Source organism: Mastigoproctus giganteus, chromosome 8 (genome assembly GCF_048544385.1).
Source record: "Mastigoproctus giganteus isolate SK-2022 chromosome 8, ASM4854438v1, whole genome shotgun sequence".
Lineage (NCBI taxonomy): Eukaryota > Metazoa > Arthropoda > Arachnida > Uropygi > Thelyphonidae > Mastigoproctus > Mastigoproctus giganteus.
In genome coordinates this window covers 108,736,423-108,762,516 of record NC_143582.1, presented here as the reverse complement: position 1 = coordinate 108,762,516, position 26,094 = coordinate 108,736,423, and the positions used below count along the sequence as shown (strand labels likewise).

At 37.6% G+C, this 26,094-nt stretch overlaps 1 protein-coding gene across 1 annotated transcript in view; it reads left to right on the top strand.

Moving 5' to 3' along the window:
* The window catches only part of LOC150081759 (methionine aminopeptidase 1), a 172,802-nt gene that overhangs the window by 36,700 nt on the left and 110,008 nt on the right, over positions 1-26,094 (top strand). The window contains exon 4 of the mRNA XM_090379623.1: positions 20,337-20,397. Within this exon, the coding sequence (XP_090235749.1) occupies positions 20,337-20,397 (61 nt within the window). The remainder of the gene's footprint in view (positions 1-20,336; positions 20,398-26,094) is intronic.

The window sequence follows — 26,094 nt, the reverse complement described above, 5'->3', positions numbered from 1 at the left end:
AACTTAATAGTGCAACTGTACCCACGACAACTTCAGTTTGAACTGTTCCTACAATCTCCTACCATAAAATACACTGTCAAGATAGACACTCAGCTTGGCTCTATGGCTACAGAAAAAAATTTATCTATATAGACTCGGTTATCTATATAGTGTATAGTGCACAAACTATCCTGTGGCCCCTACTCACATGATGTTCTCCTCTCTTGTATATATTTACACGTACGATTGTGTATATACTTAGTCTTGTATATGTATTATATGTGATATACGTGTGTGTTTTGTTCAATAATGGTTTTCATAGTACGTCCTCCAAAATTCTGAGGACTTTTATGATATGTAAGCCTCTGGAACATGTTTTGTTCCACGGGTACACAAGGTCAATACTTATATAGCTGTATAGATTTACAGTAGCTGTCTATTAAGAGTTTAATGTAGAAACTACACTGAGGCCAACTAATCTTATAAATGTCCTTCTGGGATGATACTGAATCTTGTTAACATTTATGATAATTGGCCCTTTTGCTGCCTTTTCATTTGTCAATGTCTTGTATTGGTTTATGTACACATGATTTGGGTATGTGAACTGTAAATTTATATGGTCCTTGAATCTTGGGGCTCTACCATTATGTATTATTACCTTTTGTGCTCATTGTCTATGTCTAGACAAAATAGCTTGTTGCTTATAAGTTTGTTTACACTAATTAGTCAAATGTTCTATGTTTTTTTTTTTTTTTTTTTCCCCCCTGGCCTTTGACAAAGATATGTAACTGTAGAGTGAAGCAAGGTCAAGATGAATTAACGTTCTAGGTGCCGTCGAAACAATACATACCATTCTGTTATTTTCTTAGTCCATCTTTCATCATGTATTCGAGCCCTGCCCAAGTCCATTTTAGTTTTGATAAGAATGTCTTTTATTTGTGTTTGCTGCCTAATCCATATGTTTCTCTTCCTATCTAACAGTCAGATTCCTAATATAATTCGTTCCATCCTTCGCTGTGTAGTTTTCAGCTTCTCTTCCATTCTTTTCGTAAGTGCCCAAGTTTCATTTCCATAAGTCATGGTGGGGAGTATACATGGGTTTATTATTTTACGTTTCAGACAAATGGGAATATTGCTCCTCAGTATGTGCTATATTTCCTGAATGCCATCCATTCGAAATTTATTCTACTCTTGACTTCCAGCCATTTATCATTATTACAGCTTAATGACTTGTCCCAGATAAGTACATGAATCCACCTTTTCGATTACTGCTCTTTCAGTGATTATATCCCTTTCTGTGGCATACTTGTTCATCATTACTTTTGTTTTAGCCCTATTCACTTTAGTCCAAAATCCTTACTGACTTGGCATAACTAAATAAGATTTTCCTCCAATTCTTTGGGATCGTGGCTTATGATCACAATGTCACTGCAAATTGTAAATGGTTTAGGTACTCTCCTTTCTGCGACCAATCCAACTTCTGAAAGCTTCCTCAAGGGCAGAAGTAAACAACTTCGGAGATATTTTGTCTCCTTGTTTAACTCCTTGATCAATTTTAAATTTGCTACTGTCTTGTCTAATGAAGGAGGTAGCATTCTCATATTTTCTTCAAAATCATAATGTATGGGGTATCGGTGCCTTGTCTTTCCAGTGCCCGAAACATTGCCTTATGCTGTATGGAGTCAAATGCTTTTTCATAATCCACAAATGCCAGGTATAATGCTGTTTTATATTCATTTGCTTTCTCCATTAGCTGCGATATTATATGACGGTGATCCATAGTTGAGAATTCTGTCCTAAAGCCAGCTTGCTCTTTCGGTTGATTCTCATCAAGTATTTTTTCTAATCTGTTAGTAATGAATGACCCTTGTGAAGCTTGTAGGGATGGGACAACAAGCCAATTGGTCTGTAATTTCCAGTTTTTGATTTATTTCCTTTCTTATGCAGTAAAATTATGATCGCATCATTCCACTCCTTAAGGCCTTGCCTAATATATTTTGTGAAGAGTCGTGCTGGTTTCTGTGTTATGTCTCTTCCCAATTTTAACAATTCTAGAGTAACTTCGTCTTCACTCGGCTTTCTGATTCTTCATTTTTTTCAAGGCATATTTTATCTCATCCCGAAGAATATTGGGTATGTGTTGCTAATTCGTGATTCATCTTCCCCACTGACTGCCAACATTATTCCCTCGCTCCATATATAATTTTTTGTAGTAGTCTTCTGCTATTTGAATTATGCCTTCTCGGCTATTTATAAGTACACCATCATTATTTGTCAGTTTCATTTGTCTTTCTGTATTACTGCTCATGGCTGCTGATTTAAGTTGTTTGTTGCTTGTTTTGAGGGCCATTTGTTTCATTGTGTTGTTGTGTGCTAAAGATTTGGTATTTTCCTCTTCATGCTGACCATGCACCTTGAAGAGAACCACTCTACATGTTCGTTGCCACCAGAGTGTCGTAACAAGGCGCACCTGCCTGCCAAAAATCTGTAAATTTTAGGCAGGCAGGCATTCGGATTTCTCCTAAATCTTCTAAAATAGAAAGATATTGGATCCATCCAATATAAAATAGAAAGATATTGGATCTGTGTCTGATAACACAAGATGCCTGTTCCTGCTCTAAGCCCTCTCAATCACATACATATGTGTAACAGTAACAATCAGATCACCTTGCAAATGCCTGTTCTTCAGATGCTGCAATTTGCAGGACTTCGGCCTTTCTTAGCAAGGGCACTCCTTTGTTTCCCTCACCAATCTCATTGCCCCCTTCTCTGTACTCATTACAGCAGCTCCTCATTCCTCCTAAAATGAGGTCTCCACACCTGTATGCAGTAAACAAAGTGTGGCCTGACCATTGCCTTATACAAAGGGATAATCACCTTATCACTGCCAGTAAAATTCCTGTATATCATTGACAAAATCCTGTGAGCTGTCCTGGCAACCTGTCTGCAATGCTCAGAGAACTTCATATCTGACTGCACAATTACCCCTAGCTTTTTCATTCTCCACTAACCTGAGTGTGGTACCACACAGTTGGTATGTTACTCTGGGGTTACTGCTTCCTGTTTGCTGTACTTTTCATTTGTAAATGTTAAACTTTAATTGCCATTGCTCAGACCATTTGCTAACATTTCTAGATCCTGTCCCCTTTATTCTGGAAATTTGGACATTAAACTTGGATCGGTAAGGGTATCCAATCCACATGTTGGACAAGATTTTGCAGCTCCAGCTAACTTTAAGTTTTTAATTATATTTAGTCGTTTTATTGACTTAGTTGTTATATTAAATTATTTTCTATAAGTAGCTTATAGACCTAGTTAAGCTTCTTGGTTTATTTTGAATTTAGATGACGATTTTGAAAGTTAATTAAATACTTAGTGTCCATAGATTTACCGTTCGTAACCTGCCGCCATTGTTATACAATACAACATATATATCCCAAACTAGATAGCCTAAGGTTTAACGTAAAACTAGATAATGAAACACGTAGCACTGTATTAGAAATCTGTTAGCTTAGTATAGTATTGTCAATTAAATTGTACTTTTTTAACTAAATACATATAATGACCTAGATTTTTCAAATGTAGCATTATAAATTAATATGTATAACTTGAAAGGAGATACGAAAGTCATATAACGTAATTCGGAGATAATACTCGATACTGAAATATATATATAGTGTTATCGCTGCATTGGGTTATAAGTTTAGGGTTATATTTTTGTATCAAAATTTTATTTGAAATTTAATCTAAATCATGACTCAGACCAGAGCAGCAAAGCAAAAGGCTCAAGCTAATGGGAGTGCTGTAGCTCAGGGGAGAACTTAGGGGGGGGGGAGGCACATGTCCTCTGAATCACAGCCTTTGTAGGATGTGATTCAGGCTGTGGCATCAAGCTCTCACCTGCCCACGTCAACATCAGAGCTTTCACTTGAACATCAGGCAACACAGCGGCAACCCCCAGACAGAATGTGCTGGTCCCAAAGGAACTAGTTGTCTGTGACTCTATTGTCAGGGAAACGGAGAACATATTGTGCAAAAAGGATAGGTGGAACAGGACCAGGGTATGTCTGCCAGGGGCAACGGTTGATGACGTTTGTAGAGCAGATACCATCTTTTAAGGGCACAAAAGGTGATATTGTTGTACACATTGGCACTAATGATATTAAGAGTAGGAGACTGGCGGAATTACTTAACAAATACAGGTCAATGTTGAAAAAAAAATTCGGGAGTTAGGATTAAATTTGAAAGTGTCTGCAATTCTGCCCAGACACGATAGGAGACAGTATATGATGAGAGCCTTGTTGATCAATTTTGCCCTGGAGAGATTGTGCAAGGCTCAAGGGATAGAATTTTTTTCTCATCCTGGTCTGTGCTTCTTAACAGGAGAGACTGCTTCTTCAGGGATGGGATACACTTAAATAGAAAGGGTGCAATAATATTTGCTGATGCTATTGCAGCAGTGTTAGGTGAGTCGGAGGGCGCCTCTGTAGCCAGGTGGGAAGGAGCAGCAGTGCGTAGCATACGCTTCTTGATTAGACCGGGGTTCGAGCCCGTCACCACCAAATACAGAGGATGCAGAAAGGTCAAGGGAATGACCACCGCATATTCCCGGAGCAATATGGCCTTAGTTGCTAATGCTCCTAAAATCCAAATAACAAACAAACAAACAGGTGAGTCGGAAAACTGCTAGCTTGTACACAGACTTATAGATTAACAGTAGCCGCTGGCAGAGGTGAAAGTGATTTTTGCACTTCTATTAGAATGAGCAGCAGCCTAGAAAACAAGATGTAAGGGATTCCAGAAACGGCTGGGAGTCATTGCAGAACAAGTAGATACATGGGCTGTGTTAGGGTAGCAAACAGGAACAGGTGCATGTATAGCTCTGTATAGCTCTGCATGTATAACTCTAGGAACAGGTGCATGTATACATGCATTTACCAATGCTAGGAGTTTGGTAAATATTTGATGAATTTGAGGTGTTGGTCAAAACATCAAAGGCTGATATTGTTGGGATATTAGAGACATGGTGTCACACAGATATAAGGAATGCAGAACTGGAATTTGGGGAGTACAATGTAAATAGGAAATATAGACAGGATAGGAAGGGAGGACAGTTTATGCTATTAGTTAAGAAACACATAAAATCCAAGGAAGTGCAGCCAGTCAACATTGCTGGACAGTGCAGTGTCGAGTCAGTTTGGTGTGACCTAAGCACTGGGAGATCAAATTTGAGAGTAGGAGTATAATGACTCTGATGAGCATAATACACAGCTGTACAGAGAAATAGAGTGGGCCAGTGAATCAGTGTGTCTTATAATGGGCGATTTTAATTTCCCAGATATCGACTGGAATTTGTGGATTGGTCACTCACACACTAGCAAGGCTTTTGTGGATTTATTGGATGATTGTTTTCTACAACAGCATGTTCAGGAGGCAACTAGAGGGAGTAATATCTGATTATCAGTAGTGATTCTTCATGCGTTAAGAATCTGCAGATAAAGGAACCACTAGGTGGCAGTGATCACAGAGTACTGAAATGGGATTTAATCAAAGAGGTAACTACCATGAGGGGTAAAGGGAAGGGTTTTTGCTTTTATAATGGTGACTACTGTGGTCTGAGACAGTATTTAAATTCTGTACGGTGGAACCAACTGATGATATTACCAACAGCAAATTCAAAATGGGAAGCATTCAAAGAATTAATCTTCGAAGTTACTAGGCTTTTCATACCAACTAAGAAATATTGTTCAAGGTTTAGGCCAAAATGAATGTCAGATGAACTAATGAGACATGTGGAAGAGAAGAAAAATGCATGGATACGTATAAATTAACAAGTGACACGGAAGCCTATGATAGATATAAGCTGGCCTGTATCCAAGTCACAAAGTAGGTTAGGCAGCCAAAAGCAGATTATGAGAAATCTTTGGCAAAGGATGTAAAGAAAAACAGCAAATAGTTCTTTACTTATGTAATCTCTAGGAGGAAGGGGATGAATCAGATTGGTCCACTTGATATCGATTGTTCAACTGTTGATGAACCTGCTCAGAACTGGAACAGGTAGCAAACAAACTAAATGAGTATTTGCATCTACATTCACACATGAGGAGTTATTCAGTGAGGGGAATGCCAGAGATGATTTAAACTCTGGCACCTGCGAGGTGATCTGATCTGGATCTGGAGGTGATCTGATTGACGTGTATAAAGCCTTGAATGGTTTGAGCATGCTCAATGTGGATGGGGTTCTTCCTCTTGCTCAGAATAATCGCCTGAGAGGGCATAAATTCAAATTGAGGAAGGATAGTTGTAGGATAGATGTGCTGAATTTTGCCTTTAGCCAGCAGGTGGTTGATTGCTGGAACAAACTTCCATCTGCCGTTGTAGAAGTTGATAGCGTAAATAGATTCAAGGCAGAACTTGACAAACATTTGGAGCGAGTGGATGGGTGAAATAAGGGGTTTTTTGTTTTTTTTTTTGGCTGATGCTATATAAGCTTGCTTTCTTGCATTATGTGCCTTTGCTAATGCTAATATGAAATTGCTTTCTCCATTCTTTGACATTGCCCAACTAGATTAAAATTATCAAAAATTAAATCAGAATTTAAAAAAAAAAAAAAAAAAAGTAATAAAACCCAACATTACTGTTGTGTCGTAACACCAACTAATTAATTTTTGTATTGTTTTATCGTATTCCGATTCTTCAAAATTTCAAAGCTATTTTCTCACTGCCATGTTTTACAGCCTGTCTAGAATTAGTTGAGAAACAGATAACACATGGCAACACTTAGTAGAAAAATTTCAAGACAGCTCATAATATTTGAAGCAACCTCTCAACTGCTGCTTAAAAGTTTGTAATCACATTTCATTTTTCTTAATCTTCAAAGTTTTTATTAAAATAGGACCAACTTATTTACCAATTTTTATCAAAATATTTTCTATTATGTATAAAAATCAAAACACTGAAATAATATTTAAAAAATTTCTAGAATATTCAAAAATATTTCAGAAAGCTGTAGAAGATTCCTGAATGTGGTAGAACGTTGTAGATTATTCTAGAAAGGGGAATATTATTTCAATATTATAGAAGATTGTAGATGATTCTAATGTTTTGCAACAAAATAAATTGAGAAGTAACTGCTCTAACTTATAAAATAAAATCAAACACTTGTCATTCAGAAAGTGTTTGATGCCAGTTTTATGTTTTGTGATAAACATGACAAGAAATAAGGAACTGAGTGTTGAAAAAAAAAAAAAAAGAAAATAGTGCTGTTATAATTCATTATAAAGGAAGTTATTCCATGAGAAGTACTGGCATAAAAACTAGGTGTTTCATTTAAAGGAGCACAAACTACCATTCGAAGATTCAAGGAGACTGGCAGTTTAAAGGACAAACCACGATCAGGACGACCACACGTGTAACAGTGGAAGCACAAGATAAGACCATAACGCTGATTTCGAAATGCAGTTGACAACTTACTGCACGTGAAATCCGAGCTGAGTTCAGTAGGAACAGAGAGATTTTGTGGTTGTGTGGTGGTCGAAAAACCCTTATAAAAAAAACAGAAAATCAAAAGAAATGGTTGGCTAAGAGCCATCAATGTTGGACAGTTGAAGAGTGGAAAAATGTGGATGGATGAATCGAAATTTGAAATATTTGGATTCAAGCGTAGATTTTATGTGAAATGATCAGCTAAAGAAAAAACGGTGCCACATTGTATATTATTTAATGCCTACAGTTAAGCAAAGTGCCAATTCCATCATGATCTGGGGTTGCTTCTGGAGTGGGTAACATTGTCAGAATTGAAGGAATTTTAAGAAAGGAAGGCAATAAAAACATTCTTGAACATCATAATGCAATATCCTCTGGACTTTGACTTTGTGGAAAAAAATATGTATTACAACAAAAACAATTACCCAAAACACAGTTGTAAGCTGTGCATGAACTATCTAGCAACTAAACAAGAGAGATATTGCAAATTATGGTGGCCCCGGGTGCCAAGCATTATAGTGATCAAGCGAATTTCAGAGTGATTCATATTGGCGCCTCCGTAGCCAGGTGGGCAGGAGCAGCAGTGCGGTAGCACACGCTTCTTGATTAGAAGCTCGAACCGGAGTTCGAGCCCATTACCACCAAATACGGAGGAAGCGGAAAGGTCAGGGAATGACAACCGCATATCCCCAGAGCAATATGGCCTTAGTTGCTAATGCTCCTAAAAACCAAGAGTGATTCATAAAGCGTTTACTCAGAGCCAAAGTTCTTATTTAGTTTAAAAAGTTTTTTACATTGTCTTTAATTAATAACTTAGTCTTACAAATTGTAAGCAAGTTTTAAGAAAGGAAATCCACCTTTCTTTTTTCTTTTTAAACTAACGTACTAACCCTTATACCGCTTGGTCACTCTAGCGGCACTGCTCCTGCCTCCCCGTGGCGGGGCCGGTAACCTGGGAGAAGAAATCCACTCTCCCAGGGCTGAAAGGAGCAAAGATGGAAAACAGTTCATTTCCACCTTTAGAGCCATCGAGCTCAAGACTAGCAAATAAAAGTGACAATGAAAATGACTATTCTCAAGCAAAGAGGTTGAAAACAACACCTAAAGAGGAGATACCAGCCTTCCTCATCTTGCACTCTCTATCAGATCAGCCCCTGAGCAAATTATCACCTTTTCTAGTGCAGAAATGCATTGAGTCTGCTGCTGGTTCACCTAAATCAGTACGGCGACTTCAGTCAGGTGATCTTCTAATAGAAACAACTCAACCTCAACATTCTGTAAAGCTATTAAAGCTCACAACTTTTGGAGGACACCAAATAAAAGTTACTCCCCACCTTAAACTCCTCAAAGGGAGTAATAACAGAATGGGACTTATTACTTGTACCAGAGGAGGAAATTGTCCAAGAATTACACGATCAAAAAGTCATCCAAGCAAGGAGAATCATGACCCGAAAAGACGGTACACTCGTTCCAACAAGAAGCATAATTCTTACCTTTAGCACTCCTAACTTGCCAACATCTGTGAAAGCAGGCTACCTGCATTGCCGTGTCCGACCATACATTCCGAATCCCATCAGGTGCTACAAATGCCAAAAATATGGACACTCCCAGACTGCATGTCGAGGTGAGGCAGTATGTTCCATCTGCGGGTCAAAAGACCATAACCAATCTGATTGTGCCGCTACCACTCCGCATTGTCCAAATTGTAAGGGTAACCACCCAGCTTTCTCAAAAACATGTGAATTATGGAAGCAAGGAAAAAAAATTCAAAAATATAAAGTAGAGAACAAAGTGACATACTCAGAGGCAAGAAGACAGATAATCAAAACAGAGATAAAGCAAACATATGCTGCAGCAACTCAATCTTCACAGTCTGTAGGGATCCAAACTGAAGTATCGATTCCTCCAAATATATCAATTGCGAACTGGGCACGTTCGTTGCTTTCTGTTTCAAAACAGTCTCCTGCACAAAAAACAAGTGAACAGTCCAATAATACCCCAATCACCATACCAACGGAGGCCTCCTCAACAATAAAACCAAAAGTAATAGAAACCAAAAAACCGCAAACATCCACCACCGGAATGGACATTGATGAACATCACAAAGCAGAAGATACAATTTTAGAACTACATCCAAGTGAAGAGATGGATGTGACCCGACCCGTTTTTCCCAGGAAAGACAAAGCAAAAATTGATTGATACAAGCAAGCTGCAACTAAAAAACAGTCAGAATCGAAAACAACACAAAAAACCACATAATGGAAAAAATCCTTCAGTGGAATTGCAGAGGATTTCGAAATTCAAAAGATGATTTGCAGGATCTAATCGATCGGTATGAACCAGCTGGCATAGCCTTACAAGAAACCCTTCTAAATTCGCGAGTGTGCCCTTCCGTCAAAAATTATACCATTTTTAGACGAGATAGGAGCATTGACACGCCAGCTCATGGAGGGGTGGCTATCATTGTCAGAAATAACATTCCATCCAAGCATGTATCCCTCCAGACTCCTTTTGAAGTAGTGGCAGTGCGCATTGAAATTGGTATCACCATTACAATATCCTCTATATATCTCAGTAGATCAGCTGCCATCTCCTTTCTGCTTACTGGGTGACTTTAATGCTCATCACCCTCTATGGGGATCGCCAAAAATTGACAAAAGGGGTAAAATAATAGAATTGCTGCTTGATACTCATAACCTTACTCTGTTAAACACTGGTGAACCCACATATGTCCATTTTACTACAGGATCCATGACTGCAATAGACCTTTCAATCTGCTCTCCCTCCATTTATGCCAATATGGGGTGGTCAGTTCTCGATAACCCGCTAAACAGTGATCACTTACCGATTCTTTGCAGTATTCAAACACAAGTAAACTTATCTCCATTGCAGTGATCCACGTGGAAATTCTATAGGGCAAACTGGCATAAATTTTCCTCCCTAATCCAGTTTGATGATGAGATAGTCCAGTCTCAGCCCATAGATAGTGTCAACGATCATATAACAAATCAAATATTACAAGCTGCGAATTCTGCAATACCAAAATCTTTACCTGGGAAACGCAGACAGAGACATTACTGGTGGAATCAGGAGTGCACAAATGCTAAACAGACAAAAAATCGAGCTTGGAATCTCTTTAGAAAATTTCCTACAACTGCTAATTTTATTAACTTTAAAAAACTCAGGCCAATTTCCGCCAAAAAAGAAGAAAAGCAAAGAAAGATGCCTGGATAGATTTTGCTTCCACCATAAACAAGGATACGGACAGCAGACTTGTCTGGAAGAAAATTCAAGCACTTAATGGTAAATTTGTGCAGTCTCCAGCCTCAATCCTGAACTGGAAAGGGCAAGAATTGTCTGATCCAAAAGAAATAGCAAACGCATTAGCCGAGTCTTTCGCCAGTATATCAGCAGTGTCCACATACAGTCAAACCTTCCAAAAAATTAAGGCATCTGCAGAACAACATAAAATAAATTTTTATACTAAGGCATCTCAGCCGTACAATCAGCCATTCACGTTAAAGGAACTTTTTGAGTCTCTAAACAAAACATCAAGTACTGCTGCCTGCCCGGACGGAGTATGCTATATAATGTTAAAAAAGTTAAATAATAAAGCAATAAGTTCCCCCTATTGAAATTCTACAGTCGAATTTATTTAGAAAATACTTATCCACACTCATGGCGTCACTCAATTGTACTAGCCTTTCCTAAGCCAGGTAAGGATCATACCATACCGAATAATTACAGGCCGATATCGCTGACTAGCTGTTTCGGCAAAGTCTTAGATAAAATGGTGCACAGGCGGTTAACGTGGCTTCTGGAAACAAACAATCTGCTAAACCGAAATCAGTATGGTTTTCGGAAAAATCACTCAACCTTAGATGTGATGATTAAAGCAGAAACAAATATCCACAATGCTTTCATCAAGAGACAACATCTGGTTATGGTCAATCTCGATATTGAGAAAGCGTTTGATACCACTTGGCGATATGGTATCCTTCAGGATCTTCGATCATTCGGTCTGAGGGGGCAGTTACCACAATTTATACAAAATTTCCTACACTACAGATCTTTTCAGGTCAGATATAGGAATGCTATATCCAAATCATTTGAACAAATATGGCTATATCCAAATCATTTGAACAAGAGGAGGGTCTACCGCAGGGTTCCATCCTGAGTGCAACGCTATTCACAATAAGAATTACAAATATAACACAAGACATACCAAAAACAGTTGAATCATACATGTTTGCTGATGACCTGATTATCTCTTGCCAGTCACAAACCATGATTTCCATTGAAAGGCAACTTCAAATGTCCATAGCCAGAATAGAATTGTGGGCGCAACGGAATGGCTATTCATTAGCAGAAAATAAATCGACTGCAATTCATTTCTGTAAAATACGAAAATTACATCCAGATCCTGAAATATATTTAAAAAACAATCGGATTCCTCTTACCAACAATTTTCGTTTATTGGGTTTATATCTAGACAGTAAACTTAATTTTTCCAATCACGTAGCCTACCTTAGAACGGCCTGTCAAAAGAAATTAAACATCTTAAGAGCTGTGTCATCTAACTCCTGGGGTGCTGATAGACACTCCCTCACACATCTTTATAAAAGTTTTATCCGGTCCCGCTTAGATTACGGGTCACCTGTCTATGACTCTGCAAGAAACAATTCCTTGCTACGTCTAAATACTGTTCAGCATAGTGCCCTAAGGATAGCCACAGGTGCCTTCAGGACATCTCCAGTCCATAGCCTGTATATTGACGCAAATGAACCGCCATTACACCTTAGACGAAAATCCTTACTATGTAGCTATGCTGCAAAAATAAAAAGTATTCCATCTCATCCTTGCTGGGAATACCTGTTTAACCCTCAGTATGAAATGCTATATCGTAATAAACCTAATGAAAACCGCCCTGCGGGTATTAGATTGCAAGAACTGATGCTCAGTTGGAATATTAACTTCCAGCATATCCTTGAAGACGTAGCTCCTCCTGAACATCCCTAGTCTCATTACTCACCGCTCTGTGATAATTACTTTCTCAGATGGAGAAAAGGCTCCCTGCCAAACAACAACTTCCAGCAGCTGCATGAAGCCCACGCCTTAGAAAATGCAGAGAAATTTCACATATATACAGACGGCTCCAAAACAGATGAAGCTGTAGGTGCTGCAGCAATCTCTTCTGCTTTTTCAATAGCTGTGTCTCTTCCTATAGAATGCAGTATCTATACCGCAGAACTGTATGCAATAAAACTAGCTCTAGATAATATAACCAAACAGCAAATCAAAAAAGCTCTTATATACACCGACTCCTTAAGTGCTGTCACTGCCATTCAATCTACTACTTCTTCCCAACATCCCATTCTGAAACAGATACGGTCTCAATTATACCAATATCAAACATCCAAACAGTTGGTTACCTTCTGCTGGATACCTGGGCATGTCGGCATCCCAGGTAATGAAAGTGCAGATCATGCTGCTAAACATCCTACAAATAGATCACTCTATCATCTGAAAGTCCCACACATTGATTATAAATCCACTATTAAAACAGCATGTAGGCTTCAATGGACTAATCTGTGGCAAACACAAGTAAATAATAAACTGTTTCAGATTAAAAAAGAACCGCAGTTCTGGACTTCTAGTTTCAGGAAAAGCAGACGTGAAGAAGTGATCTTGGCAAGACTCCGTATTGGACACTCATATACAACTCATTTGTTCTTGCTTATGGGAGAAAACCCACCTCAGTGTTCATTCTGTCAGACTCAGCTAACAATCAAACATATTCTAATAGAATGCCCTAATTATTCAAGTAACCGGAAATCCACTTTTTATTCTGCATCCAATCTGCTGGAACCTTTAAATTTACTACACATACTGGGAAATAATGCAAATTTTGAAGCACTGTTTAGATACTCGAAGAGCATAAATGTATATAATGGCTTCTGACAACAATTATATTAATAACTCAGTCATAAGTTAATAAAGAAAAGGCACAATATGGCCCAGGAGGCCCTTGTGCCAAAAAACCCAAAACAACAACAACAGCAAATTATGGTGTGGCCACCCAATTGCCTGCCTTAAACTCAGTAGAGTTTTTATGGGATCATCTAGACTGTCAAGTCCATGAAATCTGCCCATCTTCGCATAATATGGGAAATGCAGATTGCTTGAATAATGTTTTCAAGACACTTTTATAAAATTAATCGCCAGAATGTGCAAGGAAGTAATAAAATCTCGTGGAAATTATTTGATGAAAAATCACCATAGGTGATTTTTCATCAAATTACACTGGTTTACAGTGTGTCTGAGGTTTGAGTAAAAGTATGTGGTAGTTATTTATTTATGCATGTTCATTGATTACTAAACCGAAGTCCATTTGTTTCTATCACGGAAAGATTTTTCACAATTCATTAACAAAATATTACCTAGATATTATACGCAAATGTGTACATAACTATAGTTTCTGCAATGGTTTACAAGTTTTATACCCCTATATTTGTAATCAGTATCAAGTATTTGCCTCAAATACAACAAATTGCGCATGTTTAACCCATAACTACACACACTGCAAGGTCATACTGCATGGCAGCCAACCTTGACCCAGGAAGGTAGACAGCCCCCCAACCCGCTCTTCCGGCCCATCTGTAATTCCCAAAATTTTATTTTCCGAGTGGAGTCTGGGAGACTCCTGTGTGTAGTTACAAGTTAAACTTGTCTGAGCATGCACTCACTTGTTTGTACAGTCCACTCAACCACAGAGCCTATATAAGTGGCACATCCCTTATGCGGTCACAGTACTCTTGTAAAAACCGTCGTGAGCTCTCATCGCGTGTTAGTTTTCTTTTAGTATGGCAACTAGAAAGCATATAAACAGTCCCGACATATTTTGTTACATATGTGGTTGTTTTGTTCCTGTAAATCAGAGGCAAAATATTACCTATTTTGTAAAAAAATCGTATTATGCATACTTTGACATAAAACTAGGCGATCAGGATAAATCGTGGGCACCACATAAAGTATGCCATACATGTGTCGAACATCTTAGAAAATGGAGTCAAGGAAAAAATGTGTGCTTGCCATTTGCTATTCCTATGGTGTGGCGCTAGCCAGTAAGCCATGCCGAATGTTACTTTTGTGTATGTGACGTTAAAGGTTACAATTCAAAAAATAAAAAGGACATCAAATATCCAGATCTACTGTCAGCCATAAGACTGGTTCCACATGGACCTGATCTGCCTGTAAAACCTCCACCAGAAACTTTGGAGTCCACATCTTCTTCCACCGAAGCAGAAGCTAAAGAGATTAGTGAAGAGGAATGTTATCAACCAGAAAAGATTTAATGCCACAGCAATTCACGCAAATCGAACTGAACAATTTAGTAAGGGACTTAGGTCTTCCAAAGTATGCTGCTGAAATTCTGGGATCCAGACTTCAAGTGAAGAACTTACTTGCTTCAGGTACATCATTTTCCTGGTACAGAAATCGTGAAAGGAAGTTTATACTGTATTATTTACAAGAAGGTCCTCTCGTATATTGCAATGATATCGCTGGTTTAATAAGTGCCTTAGGAGCTCCATCATATGTTCCTAGTGAATGGAGACTATTTATAGACTCTTCTAAGACTAGTTTAAAAGGTGTTCTCTTGTATAATGGAGATAAGTACACATCTGTGCCAGTTGCTCATTCAGTCTACTTAAAAGAAACTTATGACAATCTAAAGTTGCTTCTGGAGAAAATTAAATATCAAGATCACGAATGGCATGGCAACTATGTGGAGACTTAAAAGTGTTATGTTTGTTGTTGGGGCAACAGGGTGGGTACGCTAAAATGCCATGCTTTATTTTTGAATGGGATAGCAGAGCAAAACCTCTGCATTGGACAAAGAAGCAATGGCCTCGGAGGCACAATCTTACACGGGGGTCAAAAAATATTGTGCACGAAAGTTTGGTGAAGCCAGATAAAATACTTTTACCTCCACTGCATATCAAGTTGGACATAATGAAGTAATTTGTTAAAGTATTGAATAAGGATGGCAACTGCTTTAAGTACCTGTGCAGTAAATTTCCCGGTTTATCTGACGCAAAACTTAAGGAGGGTATCTTCATTGGTCCCCAAATTAGAAAATTGGTTTTAGATGGTCAGTTTGAAACTACTATGACTGACATTGAAAGGGAAGCCTGAATTGCTTTTAAAAGTGTAATGGAAAACTTTCTAGGAAATCATAAATCACAGGATTGTGAGAAAATTGTTCAAAATATGCTCGAAAAGCTTCGCAATTTAGGTTGCAATATGAGCATCAAAATTCACTTTTTGCATGCCCATCTTGATTTTTCCCCGAAAATCTTGCACGGATGAGCGAAGAACAAGGGGAGAGATTCCATCAGGACATAAAGGAAATGGAGCAGAGGTACCAGGGAAGGTGGAATACAAGCATGATGGTCGACTACTGCTGGTGTTTAAAAAGAGAGAAACCTGGCACTGTACATAAAAGAAAAATGATTAAACGGTTCTTTTCAAACAAAGATTAATGAAATGAATGAAAGTTTCAGAATTTGATTAATACTTGTTAGTATTTACGTATTTTTTGATATTTGAAAATGTAATCCTATCAGTTTGTCATTACTAAATACAATAAAGTTATATACTTTCGTAAAAAACAATACTTGTTTATTTCTTAAATTGTGATGTATCTGGATGTGATAGAAAAAAAATCTAAGTCAAATTTGAAATCGCAGCAACATATTTAGGCCGTTGGACCTATTGAAATTCCAACCCCAGTGAACAAACTTAAATTTGTAAACTAGTGTTATTAAAGATTTCAATATTTTTTTTTGCTGTATATTTTTCAGTGCTTAATAATAATTCTTAAAATACTTTGTAGCATGTTGTTTTTTGATATTAAACCTTACATATGGTGATTCCAAACTTTTTGGCAGGAGTGTACATACTCCCAGCAGAACATTACAAGTTGAGATGCTCTTCAACTCCAGACAAGTCAGATGGGAATGTGAAGAACACCAAGAGAGGCAACATCCTCCAAAGCAATGTTGCTCATCACTATAACAGAGCACTACAGAATTCATATCCAACTCCAAGATAATAAGCATAACCCATCAGCATGATAGAAATACCAGCAGAATAACCATCAGATTCAAGTACTTGCAGGAAACAATTTTTTTCTCATTTTTTAATATTTTGTTAGTCTACAATTCCCAGTTCAATCTGCTAGAATTCTTAGGAGCAGTTTCAGCCTGCAGGAAAGTCACTAGAAAGATTGGGGATTCCTATTAAGGATGACCTTAAAGTACAAGCTGATTTTATGGCATGCAAGAAGAAACCATAGCCCTCGGAGGAAAACTGCTGTCCTTATCCATGATCAGCAGACTTGGGCACCCTGGCATCCTTTCCACAATTCCTATGATGACCCCTTCACCAAACTACATGGACATTGTGGAACTTTGCTCCCCCTTAGTGATGCTGAGATAGAAGAGCCATCCTGATGCTCTTCTACCAAAAATTGGAAACTTTGTAAGATTGTATATGATGTTTCCTTCAAATAGCAGTGGCAGGAAAGACAAAACTGCCAGTGTCTTTCTTACAGAAGTTTCGTTAACTTTTCTTCAAGTAAGAAGACAAAAGAATTAAACCCACAATTTGCTGTCTGGGTGAGCCCTGGTAGATATTTATCTCTTCCAAATTGCATAATTTGGAGGATTTTTTTTTTTTTTTTTCTTAACATGGAGGCAACTCCAGTAACTGTCACACATTCCAAGCAGAGCAGATCTTCCTTAATTTAGTGCATATTGGTTGCAATTTGTTCTTATCACCTTTTCTTCTTTACAGTTCTTACAGCAAATAGCCATAGTGGATTTAATTCCTGCACTTTCTCAGTTTGCAACTGAGAAGGTGCAGGAATTAAAGGAGGGTGAACTCAGTAAGAGATTTTATGTCCAGTGGAAGAAACCAGCGCCAATGCAAGAGCAGCAGGTCGACAATTTCATGCATTATCTAATTATCCAATATGCTCTCAAACCAGTATAGGAAACATGCCAGAGATACAGTTCATCACCATTTTCAGCTATCAATGAACTGACCTCTGCTAGTTTGTTGAAAGCAGAGGGGAGAACTCTTTAATCTGTTCATGATCATCACAAAAATAATACACCAGTTGTCAACCAGTCATAACTACTGTTGCAAGGAAGAAGCTGCAGGAAGTAATCAACAAGCATTCACTGTGCAACACAAGTCAAAAACCTCTTTTTGCAAGACATGTTCTGATGTCCCAACCAAGCTTCAGACACTGTTTACACTTGACACCAAGAGAATATGGCTTCCAAATGATGACTCTTAGGGAACCAGTTGAAGTATTTTTTTATACAATCATACAAATTATTTTCTCAGGACTCCATTGTTTCTAGCACTCCTCAGTACTATTGTCTAAATCAATGGAAGGCAAACTTTTTTGGCACCAGACCCTTTTTGATTTCTAGCTTTACCAGTGGACCCCTAAAATATGCTATTGTTTCGTTTAATTTGTTGATACTTATCAGCAGTGTCTTATACATTGTGATTTACAAAGTTAAAATATTTTTAACCCACCTTCAAAATTTGTCTATGCACATTTAAAAATATGCAGATTTAGAAAATAAAATTAAAAATCTGTAGAAAGCAGCAAGGCCATGGTACCTGGATACACTGTTGGTGTTCAGAGGGGTTGGAGATGGTGTTATGGTTTGGGGAACTCTTCCTGGAATTCACTGGGTACTCTGATCACCATTAATCAATGGCGTGATGGGAATGTGTACCTTTCTGTTGATGCTAATCAAATATACCTCTTCATGATAACAGTATATCCAGACGGCTCTGGCATCTACCAACAAGACAATGCACAAGGCCTAGCAGATTGCTAACTGGTTTCAGGAACATGAAAATTAATTCTCTGTCCTCCCATCGCTTCCCAGTTTACCTGATATCAACTCACTTGAAAGTGTTTGGGATTTACTGGAAAAGGACATTTGATGCTCTGAACATCCACCTGACAATGTTGCAGGTATTATTGGGAAAAATCATGCATTGCATGGATGTCACACTACCATGTGATATCCTATAACACTTTGTGGAGTCCATGCCGACTTGTGCAGGCTGCAGTACTCGTAAAAGGTGGCCCCACAAGGTAATAGATGGGTATTGTTAATGTAAAGCCAACTTAATGTATATATGTAACATTAATTCTTAAAATATGTGATGGACAGCGATGTCTATTTGCCCAGCAAGGGAGCAATGGAATATTCCTAATAAAATTATAAGGTAATGTTACTCTGAGACAAAAGTATCATGAACTTCTGACCTGTTCATTAGCTGCTTAATGAATGACTTGTACTACCCCAGGGGCACACATCTGGTGAGTATGGGCTTGGCACACCCAGGGTCCTGAGCTGGATATCATCGTTCTTCTCTTTCTTTGTGATTCCTTTCTACTTTTGACTCTTGTTCTCTCTCTCTCTCTCTCTCTCTCTCTCTCTCTCTCTCTCTCTCTCTCTCTCTCTCTGGGTAACTCAAATTTTTTTTTGGCTGGTGCAGCATAAGCCTCAAGCTTCCATGCACTATGTGGCTAATAATAATATACTGAAGTTAATTTAATTTTAATATATTCCCAATGTAAGCAAGTGGGAGTTGCTGTTTTGCTCCTGAAAATGCCCACCTCATATGCTGGCATAACTGTCAAACGTATCGCCATATCGAATTTTCTAAACTAAGGTGACCACATGCTTTCCCTTGTTTACACTGTTAATAGAGTAAACAATTACAGGAATACCTTGCGTAGCACGGTTTACAAATTGAAAAAAAAATTAACTCGTTACGCACCAATACATTTGATATGTATGTATGTATTATAATGCCAGCACGTAGGCCAATGTGTTATGGATTCAAGGCCATTCTGACTGTTGTTGAAACTCCCATTATATACGGACTCTGCTAGCTTTGATAGATTAGTAAACACAGATTCCGAGCGGTGAGGTTGTTGATTGAGTGTAAGCTGTACAAATATTTTTCGCTGTGTATTTTTTATTAAAGATTATTATTTTAAAACACTACACCTTTACACGCAAATATGAGTGGAAAGAAGAAATGTAATGGCACCGAGTGTTCTAGATCCAAACATCCAACAAGGTATGAAAGTAAGGCAGGTGTTGCAAAATGACATTCAATGTTGTAAAGAGATATATGCAGATGAAAAGAACAGTGCAAACTGAGCTGATCATTTATTTTTCAAAATAAAAATACAGTACATACTTCACTTATATTCTTTTGGTATAGACATACTGCAATAAAAATCATTTGTACTGTATTTACTAGTATTTTTCATTTTTATCATTTTAGTTTCTTTTTTTTGCAAGAATTTCATGTGCATCAATTTATAGTAAAAAAACACCTATATATTTTTGCAACTTGACCCATATAATCAAATTGTCGGAACGCATTACATTAAAATACATACTAATAATACCTCGATCAGCGCAGTTTCGCATAGCATGGTATTTTTTGGCACGAATTAACCGCGCTATGCGAGGTATTCCTGTATTTTGTATTTAAAAACAAAAAATATATAACTTTGTTCTTGTCTGCTCTCAATGAATTAATGCTTTGAAATGATTGATTTGATTTTGTTCATGTTCTAACTTTTTGTTAATGATGCAGTAAACAAATTATTGAAGTGGAAGGAGAACTGTGTGCATTAGTTAATATGAGAACTGCATAATACAAATAATATGAATTACATTCTTTGTGAACTTCATAAGTTTCCTTGCTGCGTTAATGGAATTCTTTTTGACTTCTTGTATCACATTGTATTTTAGACTCCTAAACGGGAAGTTCCAGATCATATAGGGAGACCTGATTATGCTGATCATCCAAAAGGTAATAATATTTCAAAATATAAATTTAAGTAATACTGGAACTTTGCTGTTATTGTATATTCATATCATTTATTGCACTGAAGTTTGTCAGATAAATATTAATTTTACCAGATTTTTTTTTTAAAGTCCTTTCTGACATGATAATGATCATAAATTTAATAATATAAAATATATATGTAAAGGGTAAAATGTGCAGGATTCCAAATCCATTTATATTACACTGCTTTGAGAGTGAAAATTTATTTTAGAAGTACATACACAATGCCCACCCGTACATCCCATCTAATACTTAATCTAATCCTTCTTTAAATTTATTCAAACTACCCACTTACACAACTCCAGATGGAAGTTTGTAGTAGTAATCGTGGCATGTGATGCAAGAAAGCAAGCGTATCAACTTATGTAGCATCAGCAAAAAAAAAAAAAAAATTCACACAACCATTCTCTCTAAATGTTTGTCAAGTTTCTTCTTAAATTTATTTAACCTATCAATTTCCATGACAGATGGAAGTTTGTTCCAGCAATTAACCATCTGCTAAAGGCAAATTTCCTCACATCTATTCTACAGCTGTCTTTCCTCAATTTGAATTTATGCCCGCTTATGTTCGTAATCTGAACAAGTGGAAGAATCCCATCAGAATTCACCGTTCTCAATCCATTCAAGGCCTTATACACCTCAATCAGATCACCTCGCAGGTGCCTAGTCTTCAGCCACTGCAATTTGCAGAACTTAAGCCTCTCTTGGTAAGAGGATCCCTTCATTCCCCTCACCAATCTTGTTGCCCTTCTCTGTACACACTCAAGCAAATCTACATCCTTCCTAAAATAAGGCCTCCAGACCTGTATGCTGTACTCAAGGCGTGGTCTGACCATTGCCTTATACAGAGGGACAGTCACCTCCTTTTCCCTGCTAGCAAAATTCCTGTATATCATTGACAAAACCCCATGACCTGCTCTTGCAGCCTGTCTGCATTGTTCAGAAAACGTCATATCTGACTGCACAATTACTCCCAGGTCTTTTTCATTTTCTACCACCCTAAGTGTAGTAGCACACAGTTGGTACATTCCTCAGGGGTTACTTCTACCCATATGGAGTACTTTGCATTTTTCAATGTTAAACTTCAGTTGCCACTTCTCAGCCCATCTTCCCAAATTTTCTAGATTCTGTTGCAGTAGCACACTGCCATTACTGTCATTAATAACCCTGCCAACCTTTGTATCACTGCAAACTTCGACACTAAGCCTGATATACTTTCATCGGTATCATTGATAAATATACAAAACAACAGTGGACCCAACACTGAACCCTATATGACTCCACTAATAACATTAGTCCATGAAGAGCAGCACCCATTGATTACGACTCTGTCTTCTCCCACTGAACCATCCTTTTATCCATTGTAGCAGCTTACCCTTAATACCATTTTGCTCCAATTTGTACAATAGTCGTCCATGTGCAACAGTGTCAAAAGCTTTCCTGAAATCCAAGTATATGATATCAAAATTATTTTTTGCCTCCAGTTCCTTTGTAACCACATTGTAGTGTCCAATCAAATTTGTCAGACAAGACTTTCCCATAACAAACTCATACTGTGTCTTAATTATTGCTGCAGTCTTGTCTAGATGATCCTGCAATGCATCTTTAACCAGTGACTCCATTGTTTTACCTGGAACAGAAGTTAAACTAACTGGTCTGTAATTACTCGTGTCACCCTTCGATCCCCCCCCTTTGTGAATTGGGGATACATTTGTACATCTCCAGTCCGTGGGGACCTCCCCTGAGTCCAAGGATGCTCTCATAATTATGGCTAAGGGTTTGCTTAGTTCCTTTGCCACCTCCTTTAATATAACTGGATAGATCCCATCCACCCCAGGTGCCTTTCTCATGTTTAATTTCAACAATTACTCCTCCACTTTGCTCTCAGTTATTACAAAATCATTAAGCACCCTGCTACAATTTGATCACCTTCTGGCATCTTCAATCCTCAATAACTCATGTGTGAATGTAGATGCAAAATACTCATTCGGTTTGTTTGCTATCTGAGCATGATCATCAACAGTCGAACCATCGATATCAAGTGGACCAATCTGATTCATTCCCTTCCTTCTAGAGTTTACATAAGTAAAGAACTCTTTGCCAAAGATTTCTCATAATCTGCCTTCGCCTGCCTAACCTACTTTGTGACTTGATTACAGACTAGCTTATATCACCTATAGGCTTATGTGTCGCCTGATAATTTATATGCATCCCATGCATTTTTCTTTTCTGTCACGAGTCTAAACATGATGCAGTTAATGATGCAGAAAGTAATTGATTGTTCCAACAATCAATTAATTTCTGACTGAAACCAATTTTTCACACAATCTATCCTGCTTCCATCCTTTTTGTTTTAAATTTGTCCCCCTATGTTGTTGTCTGAGAAAGGGTAAGGATACCATCAGCATTAATATTTGTAAAATAATAAGAGGAGTTTACCTCAATATAGTACGTAGAACACTTCCCGAAGTGTTCTACGTACTGTATTGAGGTAAACTCTTCTTATTATTTTACAAATATTAATATCAACATAGAACATATTGAGTATTACAGCTCTGATTCACACCATCAGCATTAATATAATGGAATATATAAATTTTTAATTACTGTTTCACATTTTGGTAATTGTTGCAATTTTCTACTTAATAATTTTGCTTTTTTTGATTTTTCAATGGTCACCTGAGTGTTTTGGGGTGAGATTTTAATCACATGAGATTTTGTGAATGATCAAATCTTATAAAAAGATGGCAGGTCTGAAAATATCCCTTGGCAGTTATGTGCTTTGTAGAGTGACCAAATATAATAACAAAATGGATAGGTATGCTTCTACAGTGGTTATCCCAAAAGCAGTTAACTTAAAATGGATTTTTTTGTAACATAATTTACATTTAAAAACCTTCACACCTTATGACTGCTTCCCAACATTTAATTTTTGAATACCATTTAACTGTTGAAGTTAAGCTGTCTGTTATTTTGGGTCACAACTGCACTTAATGCTTCTAAAGACAAATCTTTGTCCACGGAACATTTCCTTGAACTTATGGAATAGATCATAATTGTCAGGACTATGGATGGGGGCTATGGTAGTGTTTCTTACTTGTAATCGGTAAAAACAGGCTGTGCAGATTGTGATATGAGGCCTTGTATTGTCATAGAGTATGAGCAAACCAGCTTTCAACATCTCTGGCTCTTTGATGAATTTTCAGGCATAATTTCTGATTAAGAAACGTTGCATAGCAGTCTCCACTTACTGATTTTTCAAGTGGCTAGTGATCTGTGGCAGTAATGCAATAATTATAGGCCATAATGACCATTTGTTTCACCTTTAATTGTTGCTGGTGACATTTAGAGGTGTGTGTGGCAAAGATGGATGCTTCCGTCAAGCTGATTATGATTTCAGTTTCAGTCATGTATCCATTTCTTGTTAATGGCAACTATGCGTTTTAAAAATTATTCACCCTGTAGTTACATTCAAGTAACTGCATCGATTCACCTTCTTGTTGGTAACATATGAGTAACTGCGTTGATTCACTTCTTATTGGTAATGTGTGAGTAATTGCACAAACATTCAATGCAGGAACTCTGTTTAATCCTCTGTTTAAACTTCAGATTATTATCATGAAATTTATCAGGATAATAATCTGAAGCATTGGAGTGAGGAACATGTGTACAGCATGCATCACTTTAGGGATAACCTGCGTAGATGGTGATGTTGGAAGTAGCATTTTTGTAGGTGAGATTGAAAGTAGCATTTATGTAGCCATTAATTAATCATAACATAAATAATGACACAACCCGGACCAATTCAAGGGTTTAGTATCAAACAATGTTAACTACAAAATCATTTTGTAGTTAACATTTTTGTAATTTACCAAGAAAAAGTCATTTGATATTTTCTTGGTTTACAGAAATGTGCATACAGCCCAAGCTAACTTGTGAAGTACTAGAGAGATGGCACCTCCTTAGCCAGATGGGCAGGAGCAGCAGTGCACAGCACATGCTTCTTGATTAGACAGGGATTCGAGCCCGTGACCCCCAAATACGGAGGATGCGGAAAGGTCAGGGAATGACACCGCATATCCCCGGAGCAAAATGGCCTTAGTTGCTAATGCTTCTAAAAACAAAACAGCAACAAATAGAGAGATACAGTTCTATGACATGATATACATTGTTACTTGTACAAAGTACTAATTGCTGATTAATTCCATTAATACTGTTCGGCCATGAAGCTACTTTCATCTGTGACGGTATCAACAACACTCGTAACTCTCATAGGTTGTCAGATGAAAATCCACATGCCGCTGCAGAAACAAATTTTTAACATTGCTTCTCTGTAAATGCTTGGTGTGGTATCATCGTGGTGTAGCTGTTGTATTACAAAATTGTCTTACAGGGCTCGTTTTACCTAGAATTACTATCGTAGTTAACATTTTTGTAAACTACAAATACCACTACTATTGTAGGTATGCACTAATATGGCATGGGCCACTCTTTGCTTTTAAGAGGAATATTGGACCTTTCTTCGTGGAAAAACGTTCCATGCTTCTTGAGTGTAAAGGTGGGGGAAATCTGCCTTTCACTCTCCTCCAAATATGCCCACAGTGGCACAGTAACATTTAAGTATGGTGATTGTGCAGTTCATGGAGATGCTTTGCCTCAGTTTTATGCTCCCTCAGCCAAGGTTAGACACATTTGTCTGTGTGTATTGGAGCATTATCATATCGGAAACAATGTTTGCACCATGGAATGAACCTGGTCACTCAGTGTCATGCTAATAGGTGGCACTAATTTTTCTGTTTAGAGTGATGATAGGACCTAAAGAATATCAAGATATTGATGCCCAAACCGTTATTGATCCTCCTTCATATGTGACAGTTGGCATAAGACAGTAAGGATGTTGCATTTCCTTTGGCATTCAACAAATGTAAACTCTTCCTGATGTTGGAGAAAAGTGTGAATGATGGTTCATCTGAAAATGTGACATGTTTCCAATCCTGAAATGTCCAGTTTTTGTGCTCTTTACTCCATTGCATCCTCTTTCTAGCATTATCATCAGTAATAAGTGGCTTGGGATATAGTTGGTCTGCCTTTATGAATTTCACCTTTACGAAGTTCTCACCAAGCTGTTTTTCTAGAAAGTGAATTGCTGAGACTGGCATTAGGTTCTGCAGTTATTTTTGAGGCACTAAAAAAGATTGCTTTGACCGCCAGCCAGTCTTTTTCAGTATCTGGTGGTCTCTTCCAGTCAGCTTCGATTTTCTGCCACAATTATTCCTATGAGATTTTAATTTTCCCTTCTTGGTGAATGCAGACATCGCTTTTAATACAGTTACTCGGATACATCATCTATAAATTAAATCAAAATAAACTTTTATTGTCTTTCCTTCACAGTATTACCTGCAAAAAAAAATATTGCACATTCATAAATGTCATTCAGGTATACAAGAACTACTTTCATTATTTTGTTTCCATTATTTTGTCCACTCCTGTATATGAGGCAAATTTCTTAATTTCTCACATCTTAGAAATCAGTTCAAATAATTAATTGTATTTGGTATTTAGAGCAAGCTCCTATGATAGCACTTGCTGTAAAGAGAGCATTATAAGCCAAATCACTTTCTGGGGCTTTTTTTTTTTTTTTTTTGTCAATACTTTATAATA